This window comes from Poecilia mexicana, unplaced genomic scaffold (genome assembly GCF_051168715.1).
Source record: "Poecilia mexicana isolate PSO_F unplaced genomic scaffold, ASM5116871v1 scaffold_8, whole genome shotgun sequence".
NCBI lineage: Eukaryota > Metazoa > Chordata > Actinopteri > Cyprinodontiformes > Poeciliidae > Poecilia > Poecilia mexicana.
This window is the reverse complement of record NW_028263377.1, coordinates 14,089,306-14,116,110: the sequence shown is the minus strand read 5'-3', so window position 1 is coordinate 14,116,110 and position 26,805 is coordinate 14,089,306. Positions and strand designations below refer to the sequence as shown.

General features: G+C 38.8%; 1 protein-coding gene across 2 annotated transcripts in view; it reads left to right on the top strand.

Annotated features, from left to right (window-relative positions):
- The window catches only part of baiap2l1b (BAR/IMD domain containing adaptor protein 2 like 1b), a 33,354-nt gene extending 6,758 nt beyond the window's left edge, over positions 1-26,596 (top strand). Inside the window, exons 4-14 of one of the 2 annotated variants that reach the window (XM_088008318.1) lie at positions 4,205-4,266; positions 6,049-6,120; positions 8,893-9,027; positions 13,408-13,560; positions 13,685-13,840; positions 14,994-15,117; positions 16,988-17,204; positions 20,771-20,829; positions 21,329-21,537; positions 25,701-25,747; positions 25,828-26,596. In XM_088008318.1, coding sequence (XP_087864444.1) covers positions 4,205-4,266; positions 6,049-6,120; positions 8,893-9,027; positions 13,408-13,560; positions 13,685-13,840; positions 14,994-15,117; positions 16,988-17,204; positions 20,771-20,829; positions 21,329-21,537; positions 25,701-25,747; positions 25,828-25,900 — 1,307 coding nt within the window. In that variant the 3' untranslated portion in view covers positions 25,901-26,596. Of the gene's footprint in view, positions 1-4,204; positions 4,267-6,048; positions 6,121-8,892; positions 9,028-13,407; positions 13,561-13,684; positions 13,841-14,993; positions 15,118-16,987; positions 17,205-20,770; positions 20,834-21,328; positions 21,538-25,700; positions 25,748-25,827 lie in introns of both variants that reach the window. The other variant, XM_014980659.2, reaches the window with a different exon arrangement.
- Positions 26,597-26,805: the final 209 nt, after the last annotated feature.

Genomic DNA, 26,805 nt, shown 5'->3' with positions numbered 1-26,805 from the left:
TTCATCACTTACAAAATTCAAAAGATGTTGGGTTGTTTTATATTTACCGAATACTTTGTGCTCTTTGAAGGCTAACTACTTCTGCCAAAACCCAATTCAAAGTTTAAACCAAACATTTGGCCACAATGAAATGATTGAGCTTTTTAATCCCTCGCAGTTTTCACTAAATCACAATTTTAAGTTTACTGAAAGTTTTAGTTAAACGCTTCACTCTTGTTATCCATGCAAAGCTAACTTTATCCACACTGCTGCTCAGTTTCATTCCAAGGGGATCTTCTTTCTTTTTATCAGTTTTCAGCTCACTGCTTTACCTCATTACTTCAGTTTGTAGTTCCATCTAGTCGTGGCAAAAAGTGTGATAATATTCTCATTCAGTAAAAACACATGATGCCCAATGTTTAAATAGTACCTGGTGCATTTTTACATAATCCTAACATGTTTGCATGGTGTGTCACGTGACTCTCACTGGTGCGAGGATTATTTTGTCTACAGTCAGAAACGGTAGAAGAACAGTTTCCCTTTTCGCATTCTACTGGTGTCATCAAAATCAGCTGAAAGAAGGGAGGGAGTTTATGTATAACCAAGGAAACTTGTTATTGTTGTTTTTACCTTTTAGAGTGTTATCTGGATTTTCATCTACAGTGCTGTTTGCACACATTGGTACCCTTCGTAAAGGTGTGTCTAAAGCATTACACTAATCCTACATTATAATGTCAGAGGCTAAAGTAGGAAAAGGTTGCAGTTCAGTGACTGAAAATGGAGAGCCCTGCTTAAGATTTCCCAAAGTTATGAAAGAATGTTTCATTTTATTTTATTTTTTGCTATGATTTTGCATCTGGAAGTGAAACAAGACTGCTTCTTCAGATTCTGATTTTATGTTTCTTCCTTTCTGTCCTCCTTGTCTTGCTTTAATCTTTTCCAGTTACTATTCTGCAGATGTGAACAGAGTTTTCTTGCAGCAGTTTCCTGAATTAGGATTATCTCCACGCATCCGTCTTACTTGAATTTCTTGTTTCTTTGTGTCTTCCTTCACATGTTCCCCATGGAAGCAAAAAACTAAAGACTAAATTCAAGCTAAAAATGTGCCAGTTACATTTATCGTGTAACTATTTTTATCAGTATTTAAAAATGGGGCCCTGTTGGTTTAGCTAAAAACGATGATCTCATACGGAAAGATTCCCTTTCCTAGAGGAAGAATTATTACTTTGTGACACATTTTAGATTTTTTTTTTCTATTGAACAAACAACTCGTTGACTTCATTCATGAGAAACTAGATTTTTATCAAACTGCTCCACAAAGTCGAGCCCTGTTTTTACTGCCTGGGCAAACAAGCCTTCAGGAAACCTGTCTGAGCCGTGTGGGTTTGTCGCCCTCTGTATTTTCTGATGTTTTTGTTAGCTAATGGTGGTGGGTTGCTTTTGGCGCCTTGTCATCATGACACACTTTTCGCCCTCACAAACTCGCTGATTTGAGCACACCTGTTTCCTGGCAACGTTTGGTGCCGATCGTGACAACGGTAAACATATGAGTGGGGCCCTCTGGAATGAGGCTGTCGGCGGCAGTGACGTTGCTGAAACCAAGTCATTTTTCTACGCCGTGAGTAATTTCAAGCATCTCCCGACAGATCACTGCTTAGATTTCCGGCTCATCACTTGGACAACAGACAACAGACTCTCGTGCTGTGCATAAAAACCTGTTTGTCTGGTATTTGACTCAAAACCGCACCTGCTCACATTTTTTTGGGAGAATTTTAATGTCAGGTGTATTCAGGCTTTAGCAGTGATTTATTGCTGGTTTACTTTTAATCCATCAAAACCTGTCATGTGGTATTGACTTTTCCTGTTCTTTTCTAACATTTGTCTCATCTCATTTCCTAACAATTTTCATTCCTACTACATATACTGTTTTAACACTCTTTTTCTCCCTTCACCTAACATCTTAACACAGCCTTTGCATTCCTGTCAGCTCCTGTTCTTTTAAAATCTTTTTTTTTCTACCAGACTGAACTCTGACAGCCAGTCCCACCATAAGGGAAGGTGGAGCGGGGTAGGTGTGGTTTGACAGCTTAAGGAAGTGCACTGTTTACATACTGATGCATTTACAGCTCATGGTGATCTGTTCACCTGGCAGCAAATACAATGGGTGTCAAGGATTGTGCATTTGTTTCTGGGTTTTCTGTCATTTTGTTCACAGTTAAAATAATTTACTACTTCTTAGATCTCTCAGTCTCTTTCTCAAGGGCTTTTTTAAAAATATCTACCCAGTTATTGCACCATGTTTACATCTACATACTGTTGCTGAAGTATACAGTGAGGAAAATGTTCTGTTCATTTTTGAAAATTCTGCCATCTAATTAAAATTTTCCCCCAAAAAGTGTGAGGTTCCTGACTCCATAAATTATTAAATAATATAAAAGTAGGTTTTTCCCCCCCAACTCATTGATGTTTGACCTACTAACCAATAATTTTTATTGCTTTTTTTTTTACTTTTTAGTTATTTTGCCTCTGGGCTGTAAGCATGACAGAAGATGCATCAACTAGGTTCATCTTAGAAGTCAAACAAGGCATTGAAGTGCAGGTGTAATCACTGAGATTTAATCTACTATAATCTAGTCTAGATGTTTTTGAAAGAAATTTGGAATGGATTGTAAAAGTGAAATACATGTATCTATATTTCCAAAAATAGAAATAATGTCATTTTGTTCACTGTAAATCAGAAACTATAGCTTCAAGAACTGTTTCATTGTTTTCTCATCAGGGTCACATTAAACCTTTATTATTTCTGCTGCTGCTGTTCCAGCTTTTATTTTGTGGGACAGTAAAAGCTGTTTCTTTTGTATTATATTCTCTTTTTTTCACTAATTCTTTCTAACAAACTACAGAGGCCTTTGCAAAAAATACTAAAATTTAATTTTAGTATTAAAATGTACTGGTTTCAAATAGAATTGATCATCATGGATTTTATTTGGTGGTACACAACTAAATTGCGATGTCTTTTCAAAAAATCTTTTCCTCTGTTTTTGGATGTTTTTATATAAACAGTCCTAAAATTATTATTATTTTTTTTTTAAACATTTATACACTTGCTTTGGTCTGTTGTGTAAAATCTCTGTTACCTCGCAGTTTGTGGCCGTCACAAGAAAAAAGAAAGTGTCTTTGGTGTGTGGATAGTTTAGCACAGCAGTTTGTAAACCTATTAGAAAAGCGTGAACCAAATAGTTTTGTGGTAGTTATAAATCTTGTTCGATTTCCTTTAGAGGCATAAAGAAATAAACCCCTGAATATACTTGACATTTAGCTTAATTTCACCAAAAGTAGAACAAACTACAGTTTTCTAGTCAACGAGGATTACAGTATATGCTTTAGCTTTATTGATTAACTATTATTATTCTTCTTGTAATGCCTACAGCAATCCTTTGCTGTGCAAGGGATTGCACTTTCTAAATCTGTTGGCCATATTACCCAGGACCAAAGATGGTCTGACTGGATTGTTAAAACAGACGCAAATCAGCAGGAAGGCTGCCTTCAATCAATCAATCAAATTTTATTTGTATAGCACATTTCAGCAGCAAGGCATTTCAAAGTGCTTTACATCATTAAACACAGAGTCATGCAACATTGAATCAACAATCAAAAAACATTAAATTTCCTGCTGAGTCGAAGTTCTGCCCTTATGGGTACCTCATCAAAAAAAAAATAAAGAGAGGGGGACTCCAACCCAAACACCTTTCAAACAACGGGGGAGACTCCAACACGCACCCCTTTTCACACAACAAACAACGGGGGAGACTCCAACCCACACCCCTTTACAACAATGGGGGGTAGGGGAGGGACTCCAACCTGCACCCCTTTCAACAACGGAGGGACTCCAACCTGCACCCCTTTCAACAACGGGGGGACTCCAACCTGACTCCAAAGCTGTTTTAGATTACCTTACCAGCAGGTGGTTGAGTTTTTCTGGTATCCCTTTCCTTTGATGTCAAACACAATGAGCCCTTACACCTTTGGGCTCATTGGCATAAGATTTCTTTATAACTACAAGTTACTCATTTCACTTTGTTGCCTTACATTCTGTACATTGTTGTGGTTGTACAGCGAGATTAAAGAAGTTTTAGGTTGTAAAGCAGGAAGGACTGAATAAAAAAAGCAAGCAGGAAAAGCGAGCCTCCTGACATTAACCTGTGTATTTATTTTCGTCTGGCAGGTGCAGTGCTGGTAGAAATCTCCGAGGTGCACAGGAAGGCTCAACTTGAGATGGAGGAAAATGTAAGTTCCACAGATTTCCCGTTTAAATAGTTGCTGTTTGATCGCTCCGTGATTGTTACCTAACCCTAGAGCATTTTGTCAGACATGCTCGCTCTGAAAACCTGTTGCTCGGTATATTTCCACAGCAACATGCTGTTTCTGACGCATTCAACCGGTAGTTCTTTCTTCTACACCCATAAATAGAAAATACCTCGCCTCCTTCCCCACCTACATGTCCAGTAGCCGCACGGGCAGCTGAGATGTAAAGTGGTTTAACGACGAGGAGAGCTGTTTTTTTTTTTTGTTTTTTTTTTTGAGTACAAAGGCAAGTCTAAACAAGCTCTGGAAAAACATCAGCTGTAGCTGTTGCATGGAGAGTCATTAAACTTGCATCTGCACATGCCCTGCTTCCCTCTGATATATCCGAATGTGTCATGGCTGATTCACCCCCTGGTGTTTTTCCGTAAGTTTGTCATTGCGATTCAGCTTGCTTGGACCTAGTAACATACATATTCATTTCAAAACATCCCTTCGCCACTACTCTTTGTTTTTGTGTTTATGCATTTATCATTTGTCCATTTGAATGCTTTCTGTGCTTTTTAAAAAAAAAACAAGTGTACAGAAATGTTGTTATGCAATATAAAATAATGGGGATGACTCCTGTAAGAAAAAAATATTTTAGTCTTTTGAGACTGAATTATGTTTTAAGCTATAAAAATAAATGCTGCAATACATTGTGTCTTTATATTTCTTCTTCACTCAATGAAATGAGTTACAGTAACAAAACATTCTGACTATATGAAAAGGATTTTTTTTTTAGGTGAATCTGTGTCCATACGAGTCAAATTACCAAGAGTAAAAAGGTTTAAAGTATCTTGTATTTAGATTCTTCAACCCTCTATCAATATTTTCCATTACGGAAGACCTCAAGTTTTCAGCTTAATGTGGTTTTTTTTTTTTTTTTTTTTGCATGTATCTAGCCAAGACTGCAATGTAGACATGTGATTTTTGTACATAATGCTGTTTCTAAGTGTTTTTTTTAATCAAAGTAATGTGTTCATATTTTAGTTGACAACATCTCCTGACTCTATACGGAAAAACTGTCAGGAAAATTTAAACATGTAAAAATGTGACGCTATATCGCTGTGCATTGATGGTGATGGTTATAATATTAAAGAACTGTGGAAATATTAATTAGTGAGACCATCCTGTTTTCTTCCGTTGTCACATGACAGTTGTTTTTCTTTAAGAAATAAACTGCACCGGTTTGAGAGTGTATCTCATTAAAAATGAACTTCAGGGCAGAAAAGATGCGATGCAGTCCTCTGAGACAGTGTTACCAGCAGAACCTGTGGGTGGGTTTTCTTCTTAATAAACTCCAGCTTGCGAGTTAAAGCCTCAGTTTAACTTGGAGAAAACCTTCTTGGTGCTTTGATGCTGCATGTTATGCATATGATAATGTTTCCCCGGGAGCTGTCGCCGCATCGCAACAAGGCTTCGACGAAGACATCGACACCTGCAGATAAATGAGAGCTGCAGAGAAGGGGAGGATGTGATGGAGGACTATGGGCATTCCCACGCTTTGTTTCTGACTCATTCATAAGCACAACCTTGGACTTTGCTCTCACCCCCGCAGACACTCACCAATGCACTCCATAATGATCACTTTCCATTTTTCTCTGAGATTGACTGCACGTTCTGTTGTAGTTGACAGCAAAGTTGAAAAGTCAGTCCCTCACGCTTCTGGCAGCTCAATAATCAACTTTCTTTTTTGTCCCCCCTCCTCCTCCTCTTCACCTGAAGTTTAAGAGGTTCCACAGGGAGGTAATAGCAGAACTGGAGAGGAAGACTGACATGGATGTCAAATACATGACAGTAAGTACTTTCTGTGTTTATGTGCAAGTCATAACGTAAAGGCAGCTTCGTTCCTTCTTGCAGCCTTACACACTTTTATGTAGAAGTATATTATTGTGATTTGCATTGTGACAAAATGGAGGATAGACCAACAGAATGTAATGGGGGAGGAATTTCATATTTCTGATAATGGAGATCAAGGACAGGATGAGCAGCTAAAGAGGATTAATAAATAAATGCGAGGGTTTTAGTCGCCACCATAATCTGATCACATGTAGCAATTCCTAGCTGTAATTATGACTGCAGGGAGGATAATTAATTCAAAGTGGGTTATCTCAGGAACACAACACAAAGGACAAATGAGATTCCATTTATCCAGCAGCAAAACAAGTCTCATCTGTCTGCTGACATATTGAAGCCAGTTAATAAGAACCAGGAGCAAACATTAACGCGGCATCAAAATGCCAACGCTTTGTTGAAAATAAAAGCTGGAAACCTCACTGAAAGCACTGAGTAATAAAATTGATAAACCAATATAACCTGTTTAATTAATCAGGTTATATTGTTTGGCTGCAGAACTACAGTAAGCTATTTATTGTCGTGGACAGGCACGCTAGCTCTTTTAGTTTGTTGCAAGTGTTTGGGGAAGCGCTACGTTGCATTAAAATTGTGACTTTTTAAAACCATGGAAAAAGACTTTTTGAAACCAACCAAATGTTTGGTAAAAATCTAAAATCTGCCAAAAAATTGAATACATTGTTTTGTAATATTTGATATTTTTACTTGGAAAGTAAAAATTGACTATTTCTAGATTGATATTGGGAGTCTTATGCTACCTAGGGTTAGGCTGTAGTGGTTTGTTTATTAGCAGGCATGCTAGCTATTGTTGTTAGCTTCAAACTTTTCTCTCTACTCACAGCCATGGCTTGGATATTTATCTGCTGACCTTAACTTACTTGGAGCAACAGGTGGGGTAGGGGACGCTATTCAAAATTGTATACAAATGGAGAAAATCCTGGACTTTCTATGAAGTTATTTGAACCATAGGAAAGTTTTGAAGCTACATTTTTGTGATTTTGAAGTCTGGAGTTTTTAACCCTTTCATGCATAGTGGCCTCTACAGTGGACAGCTATCTAAAAGCCATTTTCTTGTGCTTCTTGTGGATTTTTATGTTATAAATGCACACAGACCACTGAAGTGGACACTAAATCATCATAAAACACACTATCAACTACTGGCCATCAGCTGCAAGTGCAATAAATTATTTTTGTTAAATCCAATATGGCCGACAGATAAAAAAGCATACCAACCGACCCGGTCCCTCCTACTGTAGATGACTCTTGCAGGTAAAAAAATATTGTGACATTAGATAACCTCTAAAGAACAATACTACTGATGTATCTTTCAGATAACAACTTTGTAATTTGTAATTTTCTCCAAATAATAAACATTTTTTTACAATTTTTTTCCCTACCTTTTTTTAAGCCTTATGAAAAAAAAAAGTCCTGACACAAATGATCATAATTCATGCATGAAAGGGTTAATATTCAGGTCTACCTTAATTTTGGCCAATGTTTGGCTAAATAAAAGCAGGAAAAAAAATCAAATAAAACGACAATAATGAACACTTATAAATTGGGAAACAAATTTGTACTGGAAGTTGGTTACTATATACCGTGTGTATAACAAAGTCAAACTGTAATGCTTTCTAACACTTAATCTTGTTTACCTGGAAGTAGGCCTGGGAGAATATAGTCTGACATTGGGAGGTTAACAAGGAGGATGCTGATTTAATTAACTTTAAGGGTTAGTCGGCTCAGTAGCAAGCTTCCAGCAGGTGAATTATTCTCCCAATAGGCATGCTAGTAGCTTGTTGGAAATGTTGTATTTAAAAACGGTGCTACTTTAAGGAAGCAACAATTTGCAATCTTGTGGAGATTTTGTGGATAATGAAATGTAGCTCCCGTTTCAATATGGAGAAAACTTTTGGGGATTCCCCTGTTATCCTATTATTACTATGTAGGTTTGAGCTGATTTGTAGAGTAAAGCTTTGTGTTGCTGTGATTTTAAAGATACTAATACAATTTAAAAGTAGATCATGACAGGAGAATCAGTCTCCTTACCTTTAACCGACTTAAACAAAAATAGTATCCATGATTTGTTCTGATTTGTGCCGTAAAGGTTTTTCTTTATGCAACAAAATTTGGAATTATTTTAAAGGATTAAAGGTCATCTAAAGGTTTTAGGCACTCACAGAGATGAACACATTTTAATACTTTTAATATATCCTAAATTATGGTGGCACAAGTAAAAAGTTTTGCTGCACAAACAGAGCACAAATCATTAACGCCGTTTACGTTTGAGTTAGGGAATGTGAAGGAGACTGGATGACCTTTGAAGACCTGCCCTTTAAACCTTAATGGATATCTTTGAAGTGATAGTAGCACAAAGAGAAATGTTTGTTACACAAATCTAGCTCAAATGTTTAACTTGTTTTTGCTAGAATTGGAGAATCTGGCAGGGGCTCTAGTTCACTCAGGTAAAGGAGACTGAAAGCTCAAAGCAACATGTGGGGAAAGGCACCAGAAAATGTCACCATCTCTTGCATTTCATTCAAAGTAATAAGTATATGAATAGAACAACATGCTACTTTAGAGCTCTTAAAGTGTTGACTTTGCAGGGTTAAGACTGGCCCACTCATATTTAGAAGCAGAATATTTCTTATTTTTGTGACAAATATCACTAGTTTCCTGTTCCACCACTCATTCACATGAGTCATTTCTCTGCTTTAGGCCACATTCAAGAAGTACCAGATGGAGCACAAGATGAAGCAGGATTCTCTGGAGAAGTCCCAGGCGGACCTGAAAAAGCTGAGGAGGAAGAGCCAAGGCAAGAATGCCAACAAATACGAAAGCAAGGAAAGCGAGGTGAGACGGACACGAAAACTCCCACAGTCGTGTGACACATGGTGTGTCTTTAAAGCCCCCACACACAGAGTCATGTTCATATTTATTGTCAACATACAGAGATTACCTAAAGGCAGTCTCTGCTCAGTAAACTTTGAAACCTGAGCTGCACACTAACAGCGGTGTGTATGGTGTTGGATCTGTGCAGTCAGGCATGAAAATATCACTGCTTACTATTGAACTTTTTTTTTTCCTGCCCAATTTTCTCTCCATATGCTTTATGTATTCAGATGGCTGCATGGGCTTGGCTGAAAGCACCAAACCAATTCATTTGCTTGTCTGGTGATCATGAGCTTGTATTTGTGCACACCTAAGAAAAGATAAAAAAAAAAAATCCAGAATAGAATAGAATATTATTTGCCCCTCATAATTAGAACTACATATAATACTACTAGTATTGACATACTAACTTAAAAATATTTATTTACTACTTGCATGTAGCACAAAACAGATTAGCTTGTGTTTTGTCCCCAGAATGATGACGTATAAGATCCAGTTTGGGGAAAGAAGATTTAGTGGTTGAATCATTATTATCGTTAGTGTTTTACCTCATTGTAGTCATTCCCTGTGGCATGTTAAATCATTATTGCAGGTTGTTTTAACACGGCGCTGCCACACCCTCTCAGTGACTCTGCCGAACGAGAAGTTTCATTTCAAAGCCGGTTTCCCCGACGACAGGGCAACGTCAAAATCCTACATAACCTGCTTTCCATTGATCTTGTCAAGCAGCCTGTTTGCCTGGCTTTTTGTGAATGTAATTTTTTTTTGTGTACTTAAAAGGTTTTGTGTATTCGGTGAGCACAGTTCACCCTACCTCATGCTAACAGAGGGATGGGCTCAGCTGTTTGCTTCAAGTTCAGTGTCCTTGAAGTGCAAGACTCGTTTAGTTAAAACGGCGTGCTAAAACTCGTTTACGTTGCAGGAGTTGTGAATATTTAAGAAATAGTTTAAGTAATTAATTATTTTAAGCTTTTAAATATATATTTTAATTAAAGAGTTCCAGCCTTTACCTATTTCTCTCATCTACTTTTTTTCCAAGCCAACTTCATTCAGAAAATATGAGGAAGCCTCCGCCGCTCGCCTTTCAATTACTTCTTAGACATTTCTGTATATTGTTCTATTTACCTATCCTTCTTCCCTCATCCTGTTTTCTTTCATCTTCTCCCTTAAGTATCTTTCTGTTTTTCTTTTCACCTCCCCACCATGACATGAATGAGTTTGTTTCCTCGCTGCTGTTTTCACCTGTTTGATATAAAGCCGGTTTGTTGGATTTTGGTGACTCAGCAAGACGAATCCCAGATGGGCGAGAAGACAGGCAGACAGGACGTCAGAGCTGCAAAACTTTACTGGATGATTCACAAGACATTAAAAAGTCCTCAAAGTGAACAATCAGACAGAAGACAGAGGGGAGTAGAAAAGTAAAGAGGGAGGAAAGAACATCAAAAAGCTGAAAGAAGTCCTTTTCAAAATGGCTCAAGTTTATGCGGTAGTAAAAATTGAAACTGATCGAGACAGGCATTGCATTCTGTCACAGAAACGTCAGAGAGTTTTTCTTTTTAGGGAGTTTGTTTTTCATTTACTTAAGTAATACACATGAAGTATATCATACAGCCATTTAACAGAAAATGTGGGGCCCACTTGCAGTTATTCATACTGTTCATAACTGTGCAGCACCTTCCAAATGTATGTGGTTACCCTTAACAAATTCTTAGATTATTGGAATTTAAACTTGGACGCACAACAACTCCTGTCTAATTTCACATTTTTATTATTAGAATAACTTTGTGTCTTTATCAGGCTTTCACTTTGTGGAGAAATTTGGTTAAATCTTTTACAGTATCGTGAGTCAAATGAGGTTGCAGTCATTCGTCTTTCGCACCGCTCTCTTGAAATCCAGTTTCAATCAGATTGCGATCTTAACTTTGACTCGGCCATTGCAATATTCTAAATGACGTTCCTCCTCATTCATTTCTTTAGAAAAATAAATATATGACAAATGATGACAGTGTTGAACCTGATCAACACTGTCGGGTTCATGGTATTCTCTTTCTTCATTGTTGAGAATAAATAATTAAAAAAATACTTAAGTCAGTCATAGAATCACAACATCGCGACAGTATTGTCTGACCATCTCTGCTGTGCAGCATGCAATTATAAAAGCGATCCGGAGACGACCGTGGCTTCAAATGCAAAATCAATAAGCTCTGTGCTGTTCTAATAATAGTCTAATTTGTAAAGATTTGTGTGTTTGCTGCTGATATTTGCCTCTGTTTGTTTGCCGACTTGTTGCCACAATCAGAGGCCTGTTTCCTGCGTTGGTTGGCGACAGAGATGCTGGCAGATCTAAACAGACTGATTCATGCAGGACTCTCTGTTACTGGACACAGACATTTGGTGGAAAAGGAAGATGTGATCAAAGATGACATCTACCGGCTCTAATGTAGTATATATTTGTTTTAGTTTTGTAAACAAAATGGTCGCTTTTTACTAGAGGACATGAGTGGCGTGTGGCTAGTTTTTCATCTTTACTTTTAGGCTTATAATACAGCGACACTTCTATCTTAATGTGAGCTAAAATATCTTGCTGTTCAGTAACCATGGGAAAGGTTGCATCAACATTTTGGGTAAACGGGTAAATTGAAAAAAGTTTGCACATTTAAGACTAAAATGGTAATGTTCATTCATGTTTATGGACCTTGTATTTTTCCATGTTTTGTCATTTGTGTGCCTTTTTTATGTTCAGCATAAATTTGTGCAGCATTTACAATAAAAGGATGCTTCTTTTCCAAAATATACATGCAGTCCTGTGCTGCATCACTATCATTGTCACACTCCTCCAAACGAATACCACATGGTGTTCCAGCAGCCTCCCAAAACGCATTAATGAAAATAAACATTGGTTGTTAACACAGGGCCTGCTCTCATTTACATATCGCAGCGCATTCATTGTGCAAGAATGCATCCTGCATTCTGATTCAGGAGTCAGAAACACTCACTGTAAGGTTCATGTTTCCGCCAGCTGATTATTCCTGTTTGGGTTTGACACAGTAGAAACGAAAGAGGTCGTGAACCGCCTCACCCTTCAAGCAAACATCATCCCTCAGCTTTAGAGGAATTAGCAGATGACTGCTGTTCTACAACTTGAAAGGAGCAGGGGTGTGTGCCTCAGTGCCAGCAGCCGTTACAGGTGTGCCGCCCCCAGCCAGTTTGATGAGATGTGGATCTTCCAAAGTGTCAGAGCCAAGGAATCGGGAGCAATCTTAACAAAGCCAGGTCCAGTCAGAGTTTTATTTGATTGTGTTATTATTTTACTCTGTTTGAGAAGAACTGAGAAATTCTGATTGGAGTTATCTCTGGAGGTACAAAATCACTTTGGGTACAACTTGTCTTCCTTTCAGTGCTGTTCCCTAATACCTGTTCACTATATCAGCAAATCAAAGTATTCTACTGGAACTTGATTGTGTCTATGTTGTTGAAAACCAAATTATCCAACAGGTAACATCACAAAATGAGCTTGCTGGGTTTGCTATCGCATGCATGCACAAACCAAATCCTTTCAGGGACCCCACTGACCTTTTTTTGATCCCTGTCTGTCAGTGAAGATAACACTGTCCCCTCTGTTCATGAGATTTGTCCTGTCCTCCCTTCATGCTGCCGCTCTATCTTTCCTCTAAATACTACTTTCAGCAGAGTCTGACAATACAGGAAACGATAAACTAACAATACCTGTTCCCCTGCATGAGAGAGATTAGGATATTAAGAAAAGAGCCGTGCTGCTTGCATGCAACACATCCTTGTTATGTTTGTGTGTGCATCAACAACAAGAAGGTTTTGGTGGCTGTAGACCATGTGCAAGGCGAGATAAGAGAGTGTACCTAATAGAAGCTATGCTTAACTCTTTGATGCAGAACCTGGGTCACAAGAGCCCCGACTGAGTTTTTATCAGTCAGTATTCCAGGTGTTCCTCACTCGCTTTGTTTTTGATCACCTTACATCTTTATTGTAAGTTTTCTTTTTCCCAATAGAAATCCTCTTGTATCACTACACCTCTCATGCACAAACGGGTTCAAAAATGACCCATTTGTGCTCGTCCACCTATTCAGTCTTTTCTTTTTTTATTATTGAGCAGAAACCTTTCCTCTGTTCTTCTAAAATATGAAATTGTATCATTATCAAAACTCGGATATTTGAACAATACTTACACTTTGAATGTCCAATCATACAATACATGTACTGACGGCACTGAACTACAGTCAAACCTGTTCCTCTCAGCATGCAGATTCATGCATGTTTAAAGCAACTGGATATCGAGTCTTTTCATATTTGTTTGCTTGTTGTCAGATCCTGGAAGCCCTGACAGTTCGACAGACGGAGATGCAGTTGTTCCTCGCAGATGGCTGCAAGGAGGCTCTGCTGGAGGAGAAGAGACGCTTCTGTTTTCTTGTTGACAAACACTGCTTGCTAACCTATCATTTTGCTTCCTATCATGAGAAGGTAAAACGCACAATTCCAAGTCTGTAGTTTTGCAATAAAGTCACAAATGTGACAAAGGCTTGCAAGGTAAAGTTGTGAAGTTTTTACATTATGTTTTCTCCTCCTTTGCATGGCTGATGGACAGACCAGAGACTTGTTGTCAACAAAGCTGAGCAGCTGGCAGGACCAGTGCAACGATGCCACCAACATGCCGGATGGCGTCTTATCCATGATTGATGAACTGCGCAAGCCAGTCGCCATTGCACCAATGCCTTCTCCCACCCCGTCGAGACACAGCATGGTACGGCAGGACAGGAATGAGATCCGAATGTTTGAATCTCTGTGCAGGATAGTAAAACAATATCTCATCAACGCAGAATGGGAAAAATATAATTACACCTCTCACTGAGGTGATTTCACCATGTGTGGGTGTACATATTAATGGTAGATGAAGTGATATAAATGCCATTATGTGTTGTGTAAAAACACATTTTTTTTTATGAAACTGAATAATTGTGCTCTAGCAGCAGATGACAGTGAGATTATGCAGCCATTTTAGTCGACACTTTCTTTGTCATGTAGGCAGGAAACAGGGCCTGGGTGCTTCTGATTGGGAGTCAAAATTTCACTTCAAACTGGAACCGTGTCGATGCTTTAGGAGTTACGCAATTTATTGCCACAATGTTGATATTGATTAATAAAATAGTTCATTATATCCTAAAAACAAGCATATTATTTCAATGTTTACTTAATTTGTATTTCTGTTGCTACAGTGCCCTCCATATAGGTCTTTACATAAACCCACCTGCAGCCCAATAACCTTGACTACAGCAGTGTTAGCCCTGCTTACTGACTTTATTAGCTAACAGATACAAAAAATAAATAATATCATATTCCTATGCAGAAGATCATTACATACTGGGGTAAATACTGAGCTAATAGATAATTGAATGATTTTAGTCATTTCAATATGTCAGTTAATTAATTATGTATTGAAGTCTGAGAATAATTTATCTAATGCTTGTCATTAATTTTACTTATCAGATATATTCATTACAGTGAAACACTCCATATTTGATTAATTTTCTTCATTTTGCATTTGCAGAATATTTTTATTCATAACACTTTGCATTTTTTCCCTTGACTTTTGTGGCAGTCATAGATGGAAAACTATTAAAATTTGATATGAATAGAATTGGAACCAATAACCTTGTATCTTGAAGAGCAGTGTAAACGGTGGATATAATGTTCAAATACCATTGCCAGAATGCAAAATTATCATTCCAAACAGCATTTTAAACTTAGTTTAGTGTTTTATTTTTAAACTATTCTGTTGCAGCTGTGACTTTCTAGTTCAGCGGTGGGGTCATTTTAATTTGTTGCACTTGGAAAGTAAAAGTTGTTTCCTGACTTCAGATGTGATGTTGATGATGTGGTTGGTTCTCCTGTGGCAGAGTGCTCCTGTTCCCCCGGCTCCTCCTCTGAAGGCTCACACCAGCCCTCTGGCAAATATGTTCAACCACCAGGACAGCAACACAAACAGTGTGACTGCTTATACTCCCACCAAAAACAGCATAGGTAATACAGCTTTTAAAGTAAAAATGTATGTGTATTTTTTTTAATTACTTTTCAATATAGATGCTGTAATTTCCCTAGAGCGACTATTTTAGTTTTTTTGGTTTTTTTCCCCCATTTGTTTTCTGTTTTACAAGCTTTCTACTTTTACAAATATTATATATCCCTTGTTAACCCTCTGATGCGAGAGTGACTGACTACACAGTCTTCCATAACTGGGTCCTTTTTGACCCGGGTTACAATCAATGTGTTTTTATGGTACTTTTGTTATTTTGATTCAAAAATAATGTTTTGTATAATACTTTCTATTGTGTTTTATTTCACACAAGAGTTACTTCATGTTTGAAATATTTTCATTTTTCACTTTTTTAAACATTTTTAGAACAATTTGTAGAACATTTCTGACAATTTGTAGAACATTTTTAAAACAAAATGACAACGGCAGCAATTTTACAACCACAATGATAAAATATCAATAATGGACAATGTTAACATCCATTCTGTGTGTGTGACTTATCCATCCATCCATCCATCCATCCATCTGTTTATCTGGGGTCGGGTCGCGGGGTCAGCAGCCTAAGTAAGGAGGCTCAGAGTTTGCTCTCCCCAGCCTCTTGTTCCAGCTCCTCTGGGGGAATCTATGACATTCCCAGACCAGCTGAGAAACATCGTCAGCGTGTCCTGGGTCTCCCCCAGGCCTCCTCCTGGTGGGACGTGCCTGTCGATCTCCGCCTCCATTTTTCCCTCACTGGTGAACAAGATCCTGAGATACTTGAACTCCTCCACTTGGGGCAGGACATCCTCCCCAACCCAAAGAAGGCACTCTATACTTTTCTGGCTCATTTATTTATGCATTTATTTCTATAGCTATGGATTTTCATTTTATTTATGGAGATGATAAAAGAAAGAACCTTGAACACATTGATCAACAGGTTTTGTGCGTCATTCAACACACTCTCTCTTGGTTTTCTCATCCAGGGTGTCAGACACACACACACAAATAATACACATGCTCAATAAAGTACAGGTGGTAATGTTAGCAAGTTGGTTAGATAACTAGTGTTGGCTAACTTTGAAGGCTAATATTTTGATTCGTGACAATAACACTGTCACAGTACTCATGATTGACACACACAAACACATTTGTGAGATAAAAAATAAAGATAATACTTACATGTAAGAGTTCTTGCTGTGTAACATAATATTATTCAGGGGTGACACTTAGGTCTCAGTGTGTTTGGTTCACAAAAAAAATGTTTTCCTGACAGTAACAATTGGTAAGAAACAAAGATTCCCATTAAATTCCATAGGAAATGAATGCGGGTCATTTTGGACCCACTCACTGAAGAATGGGGTAGTAACATAAATCATGCTATTTCTTAAAATGTATAAAAGGTAAATTAAAAAATTTAATTTCATGATATCAGTAACATGTTTATTGAGGAATACCTGGAATATGAAGTGATGAAAACTTTTCATTACAAAGATATTGCAAAAAGATGACCTCACCGGGTCAAAAAGGACCCACTTACGCATCAGAGGGTTAACATGGCTGCCTGTGTGTAACTCTGCTTTTTTGTTGAACTAATTACTATTAGAGTTGATTCACTGGCTTTAAAGGATGGACTTTAACTTTGAAGTAGTTTATTAAATCTGAGTTTAACAAGTGTTTTTACTTAAGATTAGACACCTGAAAAATTACTAAAAACAATTTCAACAGCCGTGTGCTGTGTTTGATCGCTAATTATCAACACCTGCTGAACATACGCACCTCTAAAAGCTAATATAAGCTGTGTTTTGTTTTTTTTTTTTGTTATATTCGTGTGTCTTCTCCATTTTTCACTATTCTCTTCCTTTTTTCGCCCCCCCCCAGACCATGAAAACGGCGACGAGAACAACCTTGCCAGGTCTGTGTCCGTCGCCACGGGTCTCAACAGCATGGCGAGGAGGCCTCGGGTGCGCACCATCTTCCCCCACGCTGCTGGCAACAACAGCACGCTGCTCAGCTTTGATGAGGGAGACATCATTATCCTGCTCATCCCTGACGAGAGGGACGGTTGGATGTACGGCGAAATGGAAAAGAATGGAAAGTGAGTGTTGACTGCATGCTGTTTGTTTGGTTGATGTGAGTTACCAAACTGTTTTGGTGTAGTTTAAAGCGGTATCCAAAACTGAAAGGGCGTGACTCACCCAGGAACATCCTGTACTGTTTCCAAGGACTTTATTAGCTCCCAACACCAGCTTCTCGGGTTACATTTAAAGTCTTCTTGTTAATATTAATAACTATAAGGTTATGGCAATTGCTACTCTCATGGGCGTTGAAGAAGAGCTCATACCACTACAAGAAGAGATTAGCAAGCGAAGCTCCTGATTTAGTCTTGCGCTCATGACCACTTGCCTTTTTGAGAGTGTGTCATCATGAGGCATGATGAGGCACCTCTCACTCACTGTGTCATGATGAGCCACTCCTCTTGTTCCTCTAAAGGAATATGGAGGAGTTTTTTCTGCCATAATCCAAGAGCACACATTTTCAGTCCGAAAGCAGGATTTCCTGTCTTTTGTTCTCAAAACTTTTAATAACCAAGCGAGCAGAGAGTTTTGCAAGCGAAGATTTGCTCCAAGCAGAGGCTAAGTGTGAGCGTGAGGAAAGGTTTGATTGAGTGCAATCATTACAAGTTTTGAGAAGAAAGATATGAAGTCCTACTTTCAAAATCAAAATGTAAGCAAAAGCATTAAAAGTTTAGAGAACAAAAGACATGAAGCCCTGGTTTCGGACTGAAAATGTGTGCTCTAGGATTATGGCAGGAAAATTCCTCCACCCTTCAATGTGGCCCATATTCATATCTGGTTCTAATCTGCATCCTAACCAATTCAAGTAAAAGAAAACCAAGCAAAGCCACGCCAAGTATCAGAATCCATCCTGAGTAATCAGATCTGGGTTTGTTTGTTTTTGCGTGCAGATAAGCTTGATCACGTTACTGTTGTTCAACTTTCAAAATTTGAATGCACATAAAGAAAATCTTCCAGGTGAACTTATGGTTTTGTTCCTCATGATGAAAGGTAGTTTATAAAATAATCCTGAGTGATTGTTTCGTGTTCTTCCTGCCCGTCTTCAGAGTTGCCTGGACATGATCGGGTCGCTCAAGATCAGTTTGAACTGGAGTTTGAGTAGTGCACCGCCCTCAGTTCGCCTGTCGTCTTGTTGTTATTCTGACCATGTTTATTTCCTTACATGGTTTTGTGGACTTGTCTTTGCTGGTTCAGCTGTAAACTTGACAGATGAGGGGATAAGGTAAAGCTAAGCCCGAGGGTGGGATGTACAGCAGAAGGTGTGTGTGTGTGTGAGGCTGAGGAAGAAGTTCAGAACACCACCTGTTTGTCTACACAGAAAATCAACAACAAAGCGTCCTCTCCCTCCAGACCTCTGACTCTTAAACAAAGATTTGTTCCGAATCCCAGAAAAGCGTGTTTGAATTTTAATCATTCATTAGGCTTGATCTCACTTCCTATCATGGGAAATTGCCTGAGAAAAAAAAACAATCCTTCCAGAGTTGCTGTCAAATGTGAGGCTGCTGCCTCAAAGAAAACTTTGTTCTGGTTGCTGCTGGAGAGGCTCAACCAAAACGCACAAAGGCCTGAATGTTGTCTCTCATCATGTTTGTCGAGATGGCTGTCATGCCTCACAGGAGGTAGCTGGTTGCTTCTTTCTTTTCAGAATAAACCATTTCTGACAAATGTTTTCCACCAGCTGATCTGGAGATGGCTAAAATCATTCAGACATGCTAGTGCTGCTAATGGATTGAGGAATATTAGATTAGAAACATTCCGACAGATACATATAGCCACATTTAGCTCATTGATGCCTGACCACAAAATAGATGGGGTAATCTTAACACAATAATAATAAGAAGAATGAAGCCGGTATTAATAATTAATAGAGCACACGGAGCTTCAAATAAAAGGGGTTATTTATTTTCAAAAAAACACTTTTTCCTCTGAGTTGCAAAAGAAATGAAAAGAATGAGGTTCAATATAAGGAGAAATGAATGATCCGTATTTTATCAGTAGAAAGCCTTAGCTTCAGTGAAATGGCGGGCTAACAACGCTGTTAGCACTCAACAGAGTAGCAACGCAGCTTCACATAAAAGCTGAAATCTAACAAACGGCAGTGGCACCTCGAACATCTGGATTCTTCGCTCATGTGACCATAAAGTCGTCTTCTCCAACAGGTCTCGGCTCAAAAAATGTCCTCCTCTTCCATTTTACCAGTGAGTGCCACGGTACATAAACAAGAGGTTTTTTTCTACTTCCGGTAATTTTAGACCTCTCTGTAACAACAGCACCACATGCTGACAAAAACAAGAATTACAACCAGTCGGTGAAATAAAAGCAAAACGTGGTTTACAAAATACATTTGACATGCACCCATTTTTCACCTGGTTACAATAATAATAATAATAATTAATAATAGTGTGTTGTGAGCTCACCCAACAGTGTTGGGGTTTTCCTCCATTGAAGCTAATATTCCATCTGTTTTACAATTATGGGGCAGAATGTTTCCTCATTTACTTTCATGAAACACACCCACTTTTCCTACATAGAATCTCTTTAGAATGTAAGAGTGCTCACTCCATCATTTTTGTGTTTTGAAAACACACTCATTTTCCCCTTCCCCCCCAAGGTAAGAGTATTTTTTCAGGGCAATCACGCTGTGCAGTTTGACACTTTGTCTTCCATACATGGTAATAATCCCCCTAGAGCTGTGTGACTCCTCGGCCTCTTTTGTGTCTGAAACTGTTTCAAAGTTATCTCTTTGTAGATTGAATGTTGTTTGTTTCATGTTTCCGATATATATGGGTTTTCTGCCTCTAAAATAGGATTAAAAACACTTTCTAATCACCAGAGCGGTACTAATAGTATTGTGCTTATTTGTCTCCATTTGAAACAGTGAGCTGTGTTTCTGAACTTTAGTTGCTAGTAGCAACACATGTCAAGGAAGTGAATGTTTTATTTAATTTTTCTACTTTTTGTGAACACCAGACCATGAGTAAACACTAGCATTTATTCATGAGTATGACTCGACAACATAGAATATCTTTGACACACAAAGAAAATCCCTGTTCTCCAAACCTTACACTTAAATATTAACCTACATCCACAGCAAGGGAGAGGCTAATTCACATGCTGATTAAACAACCTTGCACCATGGAAGAACAATCACAAACAGACTAGCTTTGGGTCACATTGCTTGTAACATTCAAATACTTGGGTTAATTCAGAGTTTTGTTAAAGCTACACTAAAGGTTAAATTTCAAACTCCTGCAGCATGTAACTATCCATAGTGTTTACCTGGCTGCCTGTTTCAAGCTGATTGGATAATAAACAAAATCATGCAATCAACCTTAGGAATTGACCTATTAAACCTGTGGAAAATACATCTAGTTCATTACAAACGGTCTTGGTTTCGAAGGTTAATTCGTCGAAAGAGTACTATAATTTATCCAAGTACTTCTTTGATCTCTGTGTCTTTTGTTTAAATTGACAATAGAGGAAGTTCCTCAACAATGGCTCTGAGTGACCTTTAGGTGTAACTGAGACGGTAGAGAAGTCAGACATTATACATTTCTGAGTCGCCTTCCTTGTTTCTGTGTTTCAGGAGGGGCTGGTTCCCTTCATCTTACTGCCGCGCTGTCAATGAGCAGCTCGTGAATAACAACAGGTAAGGGGACTCTGCATTCCAGCCAGCGCACACACACACACACACACGCACACACGCACACATACCAGTAGGTTTCATGTTGCAGCCAGCTGTATTGTTGGCTGCGTTTCCTCTAGTTACTCCTATTGAAGTTATAACCTTTCTAATCCTGTGGGTTCTCACCTGTTGCTCAACTTTTGATTCCTATTTGTTTAAAGTTGCATTCTGGGAAAACTGATAAAAGAAAGTGAGAAAGAAGGTTGGGCAGTTAATCCTTGACTGAGCAACTTATTCACATGTGTTGTTAGTTGGCCAGGCCAACTTTTATATACTAGCCGATTGTCATCATGAATATGATACTATGACACTCATGTATCCAAAACCCATGTACTTCATGATTGACACTTCTGACTAGTTAGCGTTTTAATTTTATCCCTTTAATGGAAACTTAAAATGCATTTTGGAGCCACTTGGTAATAAAATTCACTTCTCTCCTCCTCCGCCTGTTTCTCCATAGTGAGACCACTGCCCCTCACCGCAGCAGGAGCGTGGTCAACCTCCACCACCAAGACACGGAGACGGACGAGGCCACCATGGTGCTTCCCCCGACGGACTACTACAACATCAGGAGCAAACCCTTGTCCACCGTCAGCGTCGCTACAAATAACCACCAGCACTCCCCCACGCCCTCGGCAGCGTCCTCCACCTCCTCTGATCAGAACGCGGTGAGTCAGCAGGCGGGAGACTTGGTCAGCGGCCATCTCTCCGACATTTTCACAGCTCTTAACGGAGTCCTTTGAAATGTTGAGTCTCGTCCAGTTAAGGCAAGAGTTTAAAAACCAAAAAAATCAGTTGTTTTGAGAATGATACCGTGTACAGAACAATCTAATCTGCTGTGTTCTGCCAAAGCTTTTTCCTGTGCTGGCCCAGTTGGCTTTGTGAAGTTTATGTCTCACTTGATATCTGCAGCATCGTGGCTACAGTACCCTCAGCTGCACAGCCTTATCTTGACCGGTGATGAAGGTACCTGTATGTGTGTGTAGGTGGTGTCAGATGAGCTTTATGTGTCTGTCCAGGGAACACGAACACACACAGATATACTCAGTGTAGCATGGCGACACACAGTCCAGTATTAGGATTCAGTAAGTCATAAACTGTTCAAATATTTTTCAACTTGCACAGGGTGCATATTTATTGTTTTATTTCTGAGATATTCTCACTTTATCTGTGTGATAACTGCTTCTTACTGCAGGTGTTAAAGGAATTTTGTCATACTTCAGGAAGTTGGCACCTTCACTTTACAGTGAGCAATTTAAAAATGAAAAAATCCCCACCTCCCTCAAGTTGCATTACTACAATTATTCATGTTAGAATCAGTTTTTTTTTTTTTTTTTTTTTTTTAGGAAAATTACAAGGAAGAAGAACCAAGAAGATCTGATGTCAGTTACTGTAATCATCTGTCTGCATGTAGATTAGCCTGTTCTGGTAAAAAAGAAGCAAAAAGGGGAAAGAAACAGTGCCGTTGCAAATAATAATAATAATAATAATGCACCTGGAATTGTTCATTTTGTCACTTTACAACCACAAATTAAAATGTTTTTTATGGGGGGGGGTTTATGTAATAGACCAACACAAAATTGCTTTTTTTGTGAAATGGAACAAAAGGTAAAAATCAATATTTTATATATGATGATAAAAGAAAACCACTCTTTCAACATTAGTGCTTTGGTGTGACGATGACCTGCTCGGGTTGTTGGTTTACCGTCTCATGTAGACCAAAAAGGTTTGGCGTCATGAGCTTCTTTCCCCTCCACACTGCAAACTGGACTTTATTTCAGCAATAATAAAGTCCAGTTATTATTGGACTTTATAATAACTGTCCAATAATAACTGGACAGTTATTATAACTGTCCAGTTATTATTCCGTAAGCTGTCCGTAAGAATGGCTTACGGACAGCCATTCTTCCGTAAGGGCTGGATTTGAAGAGTGCATGTCAGAGTGGTCCTCTTGACTGATTCTCGGATCTTTGCAGCTCCTCCAGCTTCTCTTTATGCTGCTCTGCTTGCCATAATTTAGGTTCCCATATTACGAAATCTGCAGAACTGATGTGTCTGATTTGGTTCCTTGTTCCTAAAGATGGTGTTTGTTCACCGGACAACCATCACCAAACAGCTGGGTCCGTTGTTAGATTAAATTACACACAGGTGGACTTTGTGTGATAATTAGGTTGCCTCTGAAACATCAAATGAGATGGACGAGAAGGATAATTAAGGCAATTTATCCTTTGGATAGTTTACTTATCAATTGTGAGCGAGTAGCAAAAGAAAAATAAATTTTGGCCCTTTTTTGTTTTGGTTACCAAGAACAGAAAACACCGGACCACCATGATGCATCTTGTTCAGTTTCAGTCCATTTCCTGTTAATTCCTGTTATTTTAACAGTATTTTTCCCAGAAATTGATTTTCAAAATACCATTTGAAACATCGTAGTGACTAGTCCAGATCCATTTAAAAAAAAATAAATAATAAAAAACATCAGATCAATGGCTCTTTGACAGCCGTTTCCAGTTCCAGCACATTCACTTCTTTCCAAATGAACTTTCATTTGCATCGTATGCAAAGTCGCAGGCAAAGCTGTGGTTCTCCGTCTGCCAAAGCTTTTTAGTTTTTCTCAGCTGGACGGATGTAAATGTGTTTGCAGTACGACGGGGTCAAATGAGTCTTTATGATCACTTACAAACCATGTAAACATATAGCTTACTGCCTGCTGCAGCAGCACGCTGCCGGTTAAGTGTTTCACACATTTTCCAACACTTTCAGATTTACATTCAGTGTACATCATTCCATAGTATGAAAAGAACCTTTTTCTCATTTGACTTTGATTATCTTATCCAGTGTCAACAGACTTACTGTGCAGGGCACAAATGTTTTTGTGGCCCACAAATTTCTGTCACTAGCTGGAAGTTATTTTGGAATTTCACTCCGATGAACCCGATACCTTTCTCCCATCTCTTCCGCTCATTCCTCTTTCAGTTCTTCTCACAGCCATTTCAACATCTGACTCGCTTGTTCATTCATCTTCATACTTCAAATCCTTTTTCGGTCTCAAACCTCTGCCGCAGCACACAGAGAGCCTGATTACCGAACAGACTGGTGTGGGAAAAGATCTCTAACTGTAGATTAGATTATAAAACGCTGGTTTATGTTCAGCGAAGTGTCCAAGTGGGTGGCTGTTATGTTGGTAGGAAACTTGTAGCTGCAGCGATCTTGAATTTTCCTCACTTTTATAAGGTATTGTTGTTTTCTAACAATTACCAATGTGTACATTTTTTGTCACCTGTAAGTGTAAAGTGTTTGTTTTTCTTGCTAGCTTATAAACCCTGAGATTTTTATTTTTTTTTTTGTCACATTCTTTCATCCGCTTTGAGACAAACTGATCCCAATCTGTATGAGTCTGATGCAGGTTGGTCCAGATCAGGTGTGAAGAGAGAGATGTCACAGTGGGGATGGGGGAGAGGTGAGGTTACCCTGGAATGCTCTTTCACCATGACAAAAAATGCAACCTCACTGGGTTTCGTTTGGTTTTGTTTTGTTTTTTTAAAAAAAGATAAGTCACAGGAATCAATAGATAAGGAAGAAGAGAGAGCCACTCAAGTAATCAAGAGAGAAGACTAGGGGCAAACTTCATTTTTGCATATGTAAGCTGGGTATTGACGAGTACAGTGAAGAAAATGATCAGAGCCCTTGGAATATCTATCCACTTCTGCCCTCTTCTGGACATTCTTGGCACTGCAGGCTGAAACGCCTTTCAGACTGTTGACTGAAAGCATAACTACTAGTTAAAATCCACCAAATACTTTTGCTTGGAGCTGCACAATATATCTCAAAATCACTGCGCACAATGTTAGTATTGCAAAAGACTGCTTGGACAAACAGTAGCTTATTACAAGCCAGGGCATTCAAGTTTGCCCGTTTGATTCAGTAGAAGCACAGGATCAGGAAGGCACTAAGATGTAGCATCAAGAATTTGTTGTCCCTTTTTATGCATACTTGCATAAAGACTAACGTGTAACGGCAGACATTTACGTTGGTCATTGTGGAGCAAAGTTGAATTTCCAGACGCTCCAGGTTCCACGAGTTGACGTGTGACGCAACAAAACATGTATTTGCATGGCAACGTCAGACCCATTTGTCCGTTGTTTTTATTCCTATACAGTGTGTTCACGGATTATAAACTCGCACAACTAAAACCCAAGTTTTGTAATCCCAGAGTTTTAGCAGTAATGAAAAGTATTCCTACTTTCCCCTCTCTCCCTCAAAATAAACAAAACTGTTGATGTCAAAGTCCAACACAAAGCAGCACATAGTTGCCAAGTGGAAGGAAAAGGATGACCGGTCTTTAAAAAAAATGTCACAAAATAAATGAATGAAATGCATTCACCTTTCACATTCCTCTTCTTAATTGTCCACTATGTGTTGGTCTGTAGGACTAAGTTGATTGTGGTTGTAATGTGACAAAAGGTGGGAAGGCTTAAGAGAGACGAGCTTTTCATAAAACCTAGCTTGCTACCAGAAACATGGTTCATTGTGTAGCAGACTTGAATTTCTTGAAACTCCAGCTTCCACATGAGTCCGTGTGACGTAACAAACAGTTTTTGCACGCTGACGTCAAACCCATTCATCCATCCGTCCGTTCTTGTGCAGTCCATAAAACCGTTTTCAGATTGTAAACTCGCCCACATTTGGATCAGTGTAACTGTGACGTCAGCAGCAAGGGGTTGTCATCATGTGGGTTTTTTGTAACGCGTCGTGGTTTTGTGCTTCCTTGTGAACTTTTACATCGAGCTTGCCCGCGATGCAGATGATGACGTGTGCGTTTTGTCCACAGGCTGCACAGTCTAACGGCACCTCGAGACCTCCGCCTGCTTTCCTCGCGTAGGTTGCATAATATCAACATTTGCTTTTGTTGTTGCACTCGAACTACTTTAACCGCGCATCTTGTCTGCCCTTCACAGCGGAGGAAATCCATTTGCAACAGTCAGGCTACGACCAACTGTGACTAACGATCGCTCTGCGCCCGTCATCTGAACTCCAACGTTTCCATCCATCTCCGAGCTCATCGTTTGACCTCTGCCCTTCTGACCCAGCAGTTTCTCCTGGGTCGGGGCGGAGAGGGGAAAAAGGCCATTTGAATCTGCTACAAACCGATACGGTAAACTAAGTATTTTAGTACCTGAACGGATGTTTGTCTATTTATGATATATACATTTTCCATGCCTATATTTTAGTCGGTCTGTGTCGGTGAGATTTAAATGAACACATCTTAAGTTGCACTTGAGACATGGATGAGTTAAAACTGCTCAGAGAATCTTGCGATGTATTTATGCCGTTGATGTTGCTTGTCTGACTGTTAGAAACCATTCTGTGGTTGGAGAACAATACTGTGGAGGACTACTACATTTCAGGCTTCAATCTGTAAACTGTTGAAAATCACTACAGACATGTTTTGAGAAAGATTATGTAAAAATGTCCTTAAAGGCACAGAAGGATTTGCTTTGGTCCTCTTGTAGATTTAACAGATTCTCTGTTATCCAATGCCTGTTGGGCCATTTTCTTTTTTTTGTAATGTGGACACTTGTGCCTTAATACTACATACTTACTGTAAAGTATAACTTACCTGTACTTTATTCCAGCTGTGCAACCATCAGATGGTAAAACTACATGTACGCTTTTCCATCACATCCTTATAATTTGCTATGTAACAAATAAAGATTTATTTCTTCAGTTTGGCGTCATTTACAGAAGTTTTCTGAAGCACTCGTACTCAAGTGGTTTTATATTTAGTCGCGGTACATCTGTGTTTTAACAAATGGTGCAGTTTACTAATTACGTGACTTCAGAAAGCCTGGGTTTTATAAGGACCATAATATTTATCTGCATGCAAGTAAAAACAGAAGTTTGTGGTTTTAAAAGTTGCAAAACAAAAAAAATCC